The following is a 12,111-nucleotide window of genomic DNA, read 5'->3' as shown; positions in this document are numbered from 1 at the left end:
TTATATTGTATAAGCTTATAGCTTGAAAATCATTGGAACTCTTAGAGAGTTTTCAAAGCAATAGATTATTTGCTGAAATTCGAAATATATCAAATTGGATTGGTTATGAAGTACCATATCTTAGTGCAATTGATCCACTCATGTACCTTGCAAATACTACAAGGCCTATAGCCTTTTCGGTTAATATGTTAGAAAGATATATTTCCACTCCTACTAGGAGACATCAAAATGGGATAAGATACATGAGCTTATTTTATTCTAAAGATTGCAGTCCCGATCCTATTGGTCATACTGATGTTGGGTACTCATCTGACCCGTATAAAGCTCGATCTCAAATAGGCTATGTGTTCATATGTGGTAGTACTGTCATATCTTAGAGATATACAAAGAGTCTATCGTAGCCACTACATCGAATCATGCTGAGATAATAGCTATTCATAAAGCAAGCCGAGAATGTGTATGGTTGAGGTCCATGATACATCTCATTCGAGAAAAATGTGGTGTAATATAGACAATCTACCTATAATTTTATATGGAGATAATGCATTATGCTTAGCACATCTTAATGGAGGATTCATAAAAGGAGATAGAACAAAGCACACTTCATCAAAGCTTTTCTACATACATGAGCTACAAAAGAATGGTGATATCAGCGTACAACAGATTCGTTCAAGTGAAAATGTGGCTGATTTATTCACTAAGTCTTCTCCAATTACAACTTTCAAGAAGACGGTGCACAAGATCGGGATGCAAAGATTCAAGGATGTTCTCATTAGGGGGAGTTAATACGCGCTGTAGTCTTTTTCCCTTACGAGGTTTTGTTCCACTGAGTTTTTCTTATAAGGTTTTAATGAGGCAACCGATATGCGTATTGTTAGAGATGTGTACTCTTTTTCCTTTACTAGATTTTTTTTTCTACTGGGGTTTTTCTAGTAAGGTTTAACGAGGCTCATTATCTATCTAGACATTCAAGGGGGAGTGTTATAAATGTATTTACATTATAGTGAATGTCTATTAAGATCTAATAAGATCTAGTTGATATCTATCAGGATTTAAATTATCTGACTTTTAGTCAGAAACTAGGAGTATTTTTTCTAATAAATAAAGGGGTTTTGTTCATTATATTCTCAAATAATATGATCTCTCATCCCTTAAGAAGAGAAATAAGAATTACTCTGTCTATTCTCTCTACTCTTCTTTTTTGTTCTTTATTGTTATATAACAACGATAACTTTTAATAATAAATATTGTTGAGTGATTTTGAAAGAAAAAAATTATAAGATAGAGTGATTTTATTGATATAAATCAAAGTTAAATGAGTTTATTATAGTTGAGTGGTCTTTACATATATTCACTCCTCTAATCTCAGGAGGATAACAAAAGAATAATTTGATACCGATAATACATGAACTAGTTTACTAATAAAAATACATTTTTTTTTGGTCGCCTAATATATTTTCACAGTCGACAGTCATGAGACTAATGCTTTATTTCTCGATCAGCCAATTTTGTGGCAGGAAAAACAAAAAAAAGTGTTCTTTTAAATGAATTCACGGGCGTTTTGGAATTGTAACTGCAGAGACAGAGGCAGTGTAGTGTACTAGTGTAGGCTTTCTCTTTCTAATATATCTGTGATCCAATGCCTTTTCTTAACTCACATGTTTGCATCCTTCTCAACCACCACCCGCAATCATTTAAATCTTTCTTAGGGGAAAAAACAAAGTAAAATTGATAACTTGCTCCAAATACGGGGACCTTGGCATCTTTCTTTATTGATAAATAAAAGTAATGTCACTCAAGATTCACCAGCTATTTTGAATGTGGGATCTGGGTTCCTTCTTTATTTGACCTAAGATAAGAGGCTTGCTACTAATTTAAAAGGAGCAATTATTGTGTTCATCAGTTTATCTGAGTCTGGTTTTGTCATTTGTCTTTCATTTGGGTTTCTTTGTTGACATGTTTGTTCCTTTTTCCTTAATTTGCAATTTGATAGAGAGAGGTTGAAGGTCAAATAATCAAGTTTTGATCCAAGGGTCGTTTTCCTTTATCCCAAGAGGCAACAATTCAGGTAATTCAACATTTGGATAAGAATTGATTTCTTTTTCTCATTAAGTGTCTTGTAGATTTGTCACTCAAATGTGAAACCTTCTTGTTCGGATCCATTGTTTTTACTCCCTCCCTCCGTTTAAAAAAGAATGAGTTTAACTTGACACACAGTTTGACACAGAGTTTAATAAAGAAAATTTTTAAATCTTGTAATTTTTAAATTAAAGATAGACAAATATATCAAAATGTCATGTGAAAAGTTGAAAGTAAAAAAAGTTGCTTTTTGAAATGGATAAAAAATGAAAGTAAGTCATTCTGTTTTAAGCGGAGCGAGTAATATTTTTCATCATTTACAGCTTCTGTTTCTTTCTCTGATTTATCAAATAAATGGACAATGTCTGTATTCTAAATATTTCAAATTGAAATGACATTGCTCAAAATTGGAACCTTTTGATAGTTGTCTAGTCATAGACGGCGACTATGTGTTTATATTTTCTTCTGTTTTTAGTGACTTAAAGCAAACAAATCTAGAATACATTTCAAATGGAAATGACATTGCTCAAAATTGGAACCTTTTGATAGTTGTCTAGTCATAGACGGCGACTATGTGTTTATATTTTCTTCCGTTTTTAGTGACTTAAAGCAAACAAATCTGTCCGTCCATCTGTCTGTCTTTGAAAAGCTTGGTTGAGATTTACTAGTTTATGTGGTTACATTTGCCAAATTCTATTAGTATAAACTTGTCTTTTTTCCAGATTTTAAGTTGGTAGCTGAAAATTTCGATTGATAGAAAATGCCTCCAGAGAGTCTGAGATCAGCTGTATATAGATCCTTTGTCACCTGTGATGATCCCAGAGGTGTTGTGGAATGTAAGACAATCAGAAAATCTAAGATTGCCGACCATCCGAAAATGGATAAAAATGTTGTAAAACAAAGAACATGCAACCATTTGAAGGTGTCTTCTTCATCAGACAAGGAAGAAGGGAGAGAGACAGTCTGCAAAAGAGCGGGATATAATCAGTTAAATTCCTCGTCTTCCTTACAGCTAACGGAGGTGTCTCGAGAAGTTCAAAAGCTGAACCAAGTGATTGATTCATGGTCTAACGGTATGAGCTCTGAAAGGCATTCCAAAGATATTGCAAAAGATTTGTTGAAAGGAGCTCTTGATTTACAGGATTCACTAGTGATGCTAGGAGAGCTGCAAGAAGCTTCACAACATATGGCAAAGTTGAAGAAAAAGCAAAAAGATAAGCCTGTAAAACATGGAATAGCCATTCAAAGAACCAAGTCCGAAAGGATTTCAGATGAAAGGTTAAACAGGCTTGAGTTTCAGAAACCAAGATTTTCTGTTGATGGGGCTTCCCAGGATTGTTTTGATGAGCTCAGGGAAGTGATAAGAGACAGCTTTGCTATTCAAAATCTGTTGCCACCAAGTTGTGCTTCAGAAAAGTCTCAGTTTGAAACAAGGAAAGTGGAATTATCTCCAGGTCTCTCCTTTGCCAGATTCACAACTTCAGGTGTCTTATCCTTTGAAAAGGCATGTGTTGGGAGAAGAAAAATGATTATATCATCGGATATCCCATCTGCTAGCTCAAGCCATTCCTCCATAGTTCAATCCCAAGAAATTACCTGTTTTGATTACTCCCCGACACTAATTGAGCAGGAGAAGCCAGACGGGCCAAATTTAATTGCCAGACTGATGGGTCTTGAACAGATTCCTAGAAAGCCCCAGCACCAAACTTCCCAGAAGCACATCAAGAACGACAGGGTTGTCAAGAAGAGTAGACCTATATTTGAAATAGATCTGCCAAAAGCAAAGAAGCCAACATTCCTCAGTCAAAAGGTGGATCCAGAAAGAAGAGCATTGGATGAAATAATTGAAACCATGCACTTTAAGGGGCTTTTGAGAAGCAAGTCAATGGATAAATCTAATCATGGAACTAATCAATCTAGTCTTTCCGGTTTGTTAAATAGGTTTGTTGATTCTCCAGCCATTGTGATAATGAAGCCTCGATATGCTCTAGATTCGCAGGGTGAAAGGTTTCCTCCCTGTAATCATGAAGAAAATCCATCAGGCACTAGAAACACAATTGGAAAATGGGATTCAAAAGAAAAACGTTCACCTGAAAACTCTGATGATCAGAAGGGAACCTTGAGTTTTACCATATACAAGAAATTGCAGGCAGGAAAAGATCAAAATAATAAATTCAGCAAAGAAAAATGGCGCAAGGATCATGGTGAAGCATCTGAAAAATCAAAGACTCTTGAAGTTCTGATTCAAGAGAAACTGCCTAAAACAAAGATTACAACTTCTCCTGGAAAGTATCGTGGTGAAGCACCTGCAGAATCAAAGACTTTTGATGTTCTGAGTCAAGAAAAACAGCGTAAAACAAAGATTAGATCTTCTTATCCTCGCAAGTATAGTGGTGAAGCACCTGCAAATTCAAACACACTTGAAATTCTGTTTCAAGAAAAACATCCTAACGCAAAGTTTAGAGCTTCTTCTCCCTGCAAGTATAGTGGTGAAGCACCTGCAAATTCAAAGACTGCTGAAGTTCTGATTCAGGGAAAACGGACTAATACAATGACTAGAGCTTCTTCTACTGGGAAGACCCGGCAACCAAAGAAAGAAGCAATTGGAAATAGAGAGGATGGGACTCAACTAGTAGCTCCTGCTATCAGAAACTCTAAAGAAATGAAAAATGCCAAAACCAAGGACACTGCTAAATTTCAGGACCAAAGCAAGATGAGTGTTGTGAAAGTGAGAAAACCAGAGAGAAAGCCTTTGGTTGCACAGGAAAAAAGTACTATAACTGATCCTAAGCGCATCACAACCACTGCATCTCATAACTCCATTAAGAGGACGAAGAATGTTAAAGTTGACAAGCTGGTCAAGAGTACCTCCATTGCTGAGGTGACTACATAGTTATAACTTATATTTTTGAGTTTTCGCTATCTTTCTCCTGGAAGCTATGTTTCTCATCACTCATGTTATACTTTATTGGCCAATTTCCCTTCTTTAACTCATGTTTAGGGGACACTTTCTGTACATGTTGGTCCTCGTGTGAAAATTAATTATGGAGGACTTCTTTAGCATTGTCCCAGACTTATGGAATGAATTGACACAGGTTGACAACATGGAACACAAGGATGAAAATGTAGAAATGGTGCAGTCAGTAGCTGAAGACACAAATATAGCGACAACCGAAGTTACATCCTCAGAAGAGCTTCAATTAGAAAAAGGGGCTGATATCTTTGAGAATGTTGTCACCGGTAAGTCACTTCATTATTTGGCCAGTTTCATGCAATCGTACTGGTAATTCTACAAATTCTTTTCAATTATTTGTCGTAGATAGGCTTGTCAAGTAACTATTTCCACGGAATAACCTTAAGTGCTGCAATGTGGTTAGATATATATCCCAGATATTGTTCAACAGCAAGAATGATATTATCTTCATATCTAAGAAACCAAATGTGAATAGAATATTCTTCTTTTGCAGCTTAAAATATTTTCTTTCTTTTTTGGGAATAATGATATAGTAGTTTAGTACTTACGCAGCCGCATTGTATAACTGTTGGTTTTTAGCTTTGAAATTACAGAAATAACAGAGAAAGAGTTGGAGAAAAATAAAATACGGCAATAGTATTGTCAAAGGGAATTATTTTATTAATAACTCCAAACATATATTTATAGCTAAATTTCTAACTACACTTCAATTTAAATTGAGATAACTAATTTCTATTTAAATAATAAAGGGACAACTAATTCCTAAGTCACATAGGATCCTAATAATTAAAAACTACTAAAAATATCTATTCCTACTTTATTTTTGAGACATATTTTCAACACTCCTTGGGTCAGAAATTGTCTCTGCTTCGACTGAATTGACCTCTATCAATTCGTCTTTGTTCTTGCATGACTTATGTGCATCTTCTGATGGATTAAATAAGAAACTTTTACCTCTCATATCAATTTGTAAAATCTCAAGATTACTGGAATCAAAGATTCGATAATAGTTATCTTCAAACAATAGTTTAAATCCTTCTTCCATTAGTTGACCAACACTTAAAAAACTTTTATCAATATCGGGCACGTAAAGCATATTTGAAATTATTTTTGTACCTGAAATTGTTTTGATTGCAACATTCTCTTTTCCTTCTGCAGGAATATAGTCACCATTCCCAAAGGCAAAAACTCTTTAAAAAGAGTTTTGTCATATGTCATGTGGTTTGTACAACCACTATCAATTATCCAAAAATCAGATTTCTTGATTAAAGAATATGTTGCCACAAATAAGTGATCTTCTTCTTCTTCTTTGGTGACTTGGGCATCTGCTTCATATTTTTGAGATTTGTTTTTGCAAATCACGGGTTCATGGCCAAGTTGATTACAAATCTTGCATTGTGCATCTAATCTCTTCCAACATTTAAATAGAGGATGATCTATTTTGCCACAGTGCTGGTAAGGTGGGTAATTTTTTCTTGAATTATTACCCTTGCTTTGAGTCTTGTGGTTGACTGCCAAAGCTCTTTTAACCATACCATCCTGCCTCATAAGCCTCCTTTGCTCTTGCGCCTGCAACATATTTAACAATTTTGCCAAGGTAATCTTGGACAGGTCTTTTGTAGTTTCAAGGTAGTTATTGATACTTCGTATCTTTCAGGCACTGTAACAAGAATTTTTTCAACAATTCTCGAATCTTTAAATTTTGTGCCAAGCAATCTTACCTTGTTAACAATGCCAAGAAGACGGTCTGAGTACCTTCATGCCTTGCATTCTTTCATCTCCTGTATATTCTTCCTTTAGATAATCCCAAATTTCTTTTGCTGATCTAAAGACCATAATTCTCGTGAAAATTGTTGGAGAAACACTAGCAAACAAAGTCGCTTTTGCTTTTGATTTTCTGATTTTCTTTTCCTTTTGTCTTTTGATCTGAGCCACCATGGGATTATCGTGCAGCGGAACAACATCATAATCCTCCTCCACTTCTTCCCAAAGATCTAAAGCCTCAAGATAAGTCTCCGTTCTTACTGCCCAAAGTTGGTAATTCTCACTATCAAAGATAGGAGGAGTTATTTGGGAGAAGCTGTTTTCAGAATTCATCTCTCACAGATCCCTCAAGAAACTGGCTCTTGATACCAATTGTTGGTTTTAGCTTTGAAATTGGAGAAATAAAAGAGAAAGAGTTGGAGAAAAATAAAATATGGCAATAGTATTGTCAAAGGAAATTATTTTATTAATAACTCAAAGCATATATTTATAGCTAAATTTCTAACTATACTCCAATTTAAATTGGGATAACTTATTCTATTCAAATAATAAAGGAACAACTAATTCGTGGTCGCATAGGACTTTAATAATTAAAAACTACTAAAAATATCTATTTCTACTTTATTTTTGAGACATATTTTCAACAATAACCAAAACATTAAATAAAAGATCTGCTGGACTCAAAAGCTTCCGTATATCTTTATGTATATATGTGGCTGACAATGAGGAAGATGTTCCAATATTTTTGAGAAGATATAAGAAGTTGTTTTCGAGTAAGACCCTTTTTTTTTTTTTGACAATTTATACATATAAAATGAAATTGTATCTTGATAATTACTGTGTTTCTGTGTGAAAGTTCTAAAGTCTGTAGCGGGATCATTCTGCTAACTAGACTCTTGGAGAAAAGTGTTGAATGACATGTTAGAATTAATTGAAGTGGTCTAATGCACTTCAACCTTTTATACTTCCTCAGGAAAAGCTTGTTCACTGGTCCACCCACTGTCTGCTATGTGCACATCTGCCTCTTTCTTCTTCCATACCTTAAGAACCATGATAGATGGATGACAATCTGAAAGCTGTTACGCATGGAACTAGCTACTTCTAGTCATCAATGAAGCTCGAATACTCCTTTGGAGGAAATAGAGTCTGCACATGACTAGTGGTTGATCCAAGGAGATTTATCTGTCGGTCATTGTGAAATTTTTCTAAACTATTACTTTTTCTATTGCAGATAATACTGTCAATGGTGAAAGTTTCCCTTGTGAATCTAGCGTTCCATTAATCCATTGTGTCGCTGACATCAAATTAGTGGAGCACATTAACTGTAACATCAATGTAGACTTCACTGAGAATGAGAACCTCAACTCCAGATCCACTACAAGGTATTTACTGTTGAGCAGTGAATCGTTCCTCTGTCGGTCCGAGGAGCTTTTTGAAACTGATGTATTGGAACCAACTATACGGCAGACAACTAGTGTAGATCATGAAATTGTCAATAGCGCATTCTTACTTGATTGTGCAAAGGAGTTGTTAGAACATAAAAGGTCTCAATGTGCACTGGCAGTTGATCCATTATCACTGAAGGCCATAAAGATGAGAAAATTTTCTGTATCTTTTGACAAGTTGGTTAGTGAAATTTGTGATGGGATTGAAGTTTTGAGAAGTCACGATAAGGCTGCTGGAAAAAACCTTTCAGCAGATGCTGTTAATTCACTGCTAGAAAGAGATCTATGGTGCAAGGGAGTGGCCAGCAGTGCATGGGATTTAGGTTGGAGAACTGGATTAACTAACAATGAAGTTGAAGAGGTGGTGACTGACATTGAGAAGTATCTTTTAACTGCATTTATCGATGATTTGTTGGCTGACTTCATGCTATACAACTAATACATATTCAGGTTGGCGATTTAGGAACTTGGCTTATATAAGCTGTAAAGTTGGAGCAACGGTAAAGTTGTTTCCGTGTGACCTCGATCACAGGTTCAAGCCTGAAATCAGTCACTAATGCTTGCACAAGGGTAAGTTGTCTACGTCACACACCCCTCGGGGTGCGGCCTTCCTTCGACTTTGCTAATGCGGGATGGTTTGCGCACTGGACTGCCCTGCCCCACTTACATAATCTGTAAATAAAAATTCAATAGAGGAGTTGAAAAAGGTCTTTAAGAAGCTGAGGCATTGAGGTTTACTATCTCAAATTACATTTTAATGCTGAGTTGATCTTGAATTTGTACATTTTGTAACCATATACTTACAAAATGTAGTCAATCTTGATATGACTTGTTTGATTGCAATTTGGTGGAAGCTTGATCAGCTTTGTAGAATTTGTCAAAAAAAGCATGTGCACCACAATCTAGATGATGAAACCAGGTTTTGCTGTGAAATGTTGAATTTCAATTTTGTTTGGAAGGATGCGATAATCAGTTTTAGTAATATTTTAAAACTTGGTACCTCTGCAAAAGGTCTTATCCGCTCGTCATATAATGTTTGTAAACATAGTAGCCAGAGGCCATTATGGAACTCAGGGTACAGAAGCAGAAAAGCACCAACATGAAATGGTAAAGTACATAATCAGACGTGTGAAAAGAAATTCAGATAATTGGGTGCCTTAAAAGATTAAAACGTGAAGGGACTTTACAGCAAAATAAACAAAAGTACCTTTTGAATGAATGATGGAACAACCAAAGTGTCACGAGTCACGACCTAAAAACCAAGGGTCATGATGACACTTATTGTGGCAAGCCTTGATAAATAAACTCATCACCCAAACTGATATGAAATAAGAAATCAACATAAAAACTTAAGGCAAGGCTTTTAGAACGAAGTCGAACCACACAAATATGATAATAGCGGAAATACAATCAAGATACCAAACCAAATTCTAAAACTTGATGTCACAGTGTAAAAACTAATAAATACATCTCGAATGTCAAAAGATATAATGATAGTCCAAAAAGGACAAAAATCTGTCTCCAAATACTAAATAAGATATGAAAATAGACAGGAAGAGGTAGTAGACCAACCCCTGAAGCATAGGACGTCCGCTACCTCGAATATACTCCAAATGCAGCCTGAGTCAGCTATCCGTCCGGCACACTCGTACCTGGATGTGCACCGAAAGGAAGCAGTAGGGATGAGTGTGGTCCACTTGTACTCACTAGATATCATCGGCCGATTGAGTAAGTAGAAAATAAAGATATAAACACAAACTATGGGCATGTCACCTGCAATTAGAAAATGTCCCAAACGATAGCCCACACCATCTCTACTAACCGTTCTACTACATAAACATCTAACAAATACATGTAGGGGAAAGAAGAACAAATATACATGTACACCAAATACAAGTATAAGAAGATAGAACAAATGGACAGATATCAGGTCAAGAACAAAAATACAATCACAGAATAAACACAATATATGGAATGCAATGAAGATGATGATGATGATGTGATGCACGAAGTCATTGCACAACCTCCATATACACCTACTGAGCTGTGCTTCCGAGGTAGGACCATAGGGGGTTCGTTAACCCATATTCAACCAATATCTAATATCAATATCCACATCTTCTCTCCGGCACATACATCGGTAGAGGGTTTTTAAAGATGTCACATTTTTTGTTAGAAAAAGCCAGTGTTTTAAGTATTTCTAGTATTTTCACAGAGGTACCAATGTTTCATGAATGAATATTATATGAGGATGTAATGCTTACAAACAATCAAAATGAAAATTTCTAATATCCAACCCGTATACTATCATGACCCGAAAACCAAAGCTCACGATGGAACTATTGCGACAAGCTTTGACAAGTATGTCAATCACCCAAAATGATACAAAATGAGAAATCAATACCAAAACTCAAGGTAAGACCCCTAAAATAGAGTCTACCTACACATATATAAAGTGAGCGAAAACATAATAAAGATATCAAATCAAATACCAAAACCTGATGTCACAGTGTAAGAACTACTAAATACATCTCTAATGTCAAAAGATACAAAAATAGTCCAAAAAGGATCAAGATTCTGAAACACCTAGATATTGGACCCTTAGAAGAATTTCCTTGGTTGAGGTTTCTGGGTAGAATACAACTCATGGGTAACAATTATACCCTAGGATACGGCCTAAGGTCCTCTCTCTCGTATGTTGATCAGTGTTTGTAGGGTACATTCTATCTAAGATACAGTTTAGCCTCTCCATAGTCTTATATTAGGATACGGTATACTACCTAGTCGTATGATGTGTTGGTCTTGATCTATTGGACACTGAATTGGATACGGGTTGCATGGTACCACTCTTACCTTTGGGTATGAATCATACATGTATGGTTGTATGTTTGACAGATTAGGGGTCCATGGTGAGGCTTAGCATGCGAGTTAGGATACCACTCACACCTAGAGTATGGTTTGGTGTGGGAGTCATATCCTTCTACGGGTTAATTTCCAACTTTTAAGCTAGGGGATTTGTGGACATTTCCCACCCCAAAATTCTTAAGTCCCCATTCTATATAACATATAGTGGCCTCCTAAAACATATTTTTAGTGGATCAATTATTCCAAATACTCTCTCAAATACACTCTTGAAGATTTGAAGGCTAGGGTTCCACAAGTGTTCATCTAAAGGCTAAGGGGTCAAGAATCCTTTCGTGAATAATCTTGTAAAAGGCATGTGACTCTTCCCCTATCATTATTTCTCAAATATCATGTTATTTAAACATTATTTATGAATCATTAATAATGGTTTATGAAATAAATGTGGAGGGTTTTGATGTATAGTGATGTGTAATGTTTTCTCTTGTTTAAACTTGTGATTATACGTGTTTTTGGTGATGGTTTGCACATGTGGGTGTTTGTGAATTGTAATTTAACAAATGGGTAAAGATTAACCCTAATATTGATGGTTTTCACTTGGGTTTTGGTCATGGTAAGAGTATTCCCTCAAGGTGTTTGTGAAAATATCTACTGGAATTAACTAGTCATATGTTGATGGTGATTTGACCTAAGAAAATGACTTGATGAGTAAGAATGATTGGCAAATGATCTTGTAAAGGCCTTGTTGGCCATGTAATGAGTTAAATGGTGCCCTTGGTGGTTTGATTGGTTAAAAAAAAGGTTAGAGTCCCTAACATAAAATCGAATTCTGTTTGAACTAAAGCTTGGCATAAGAATGCTAATGAATGGTTTAATAAAGGTCTTTATGACCAAATTTGACTTGAATGATATTTTGAACTAATACATTGGATTGTTAAAGTGATTAATTGATATATGGTTTATGAAGTCCTTGTGATCATGTATAAT

General features: G+C 35.5%; 1 protein-coding gene across 2 annotated transcripts; it reads left to right on the top strand.

Moving 5' to 3' along the window:
* The first annotated feature begins 1,487 nt into the window (after positions 1-1,487).
* LOC107877964 lies at positions 1,488-9,133 on the top strand. 2 transcript variants are annotated; one of them, XM_047393604.1, is made up of 5 exons: positions 1,488-1,605; positions 1,994-2,068; positions 2,802-4,960; positions 5,175-5,319; positions 8,049-9,133. In XM_047393604.1, the coding sequence occupies exons 3-5, from the start codon at positions 2,840-2,842 to the stop codon at positions 8,699-8,701; spliced, it is 2,919 nt and encodes a 972-aa protein (XP_047249560.1). In that variant the 5' UTR covers positions 1,488-1,605; positions 1,994-2,068; positions 2,802-2,839; the 3' UTR covers positions 8,702-9,133. The 2 variants fall into 2 exon arrangements, with proteins under 2 accessions (XP_047249560.1, XP_016580283.2); XM_016724797.2 differs by having other exon boundaries at positions 1,502-2,068; positions 7,791-9,133.
* The last annotated feature ends 2,978 nt before the right edge of the window (positions 9,134-12,111 follow it).

The sequence above is a fragment of the Capsicum annuum genome, chromosome 7 (genome assembly GCF_002878395.1).
Source record: "Capsicum annuum cultivar UCD-10X-F1 chromosome 7, UCD10Xv1.1, whole genome shotgun sequence".
NCBI classification, from domain to species: domain Eukaryota; kingdom Viridiplantae; phylum Streptophyta; class Magnoliopsida; order Solanales; family Solanaceae; genus Capsicum; species Capsicum annuum.
This window is presented reverse-complemented; position numbering and strand designations above follow the sequence as displayed.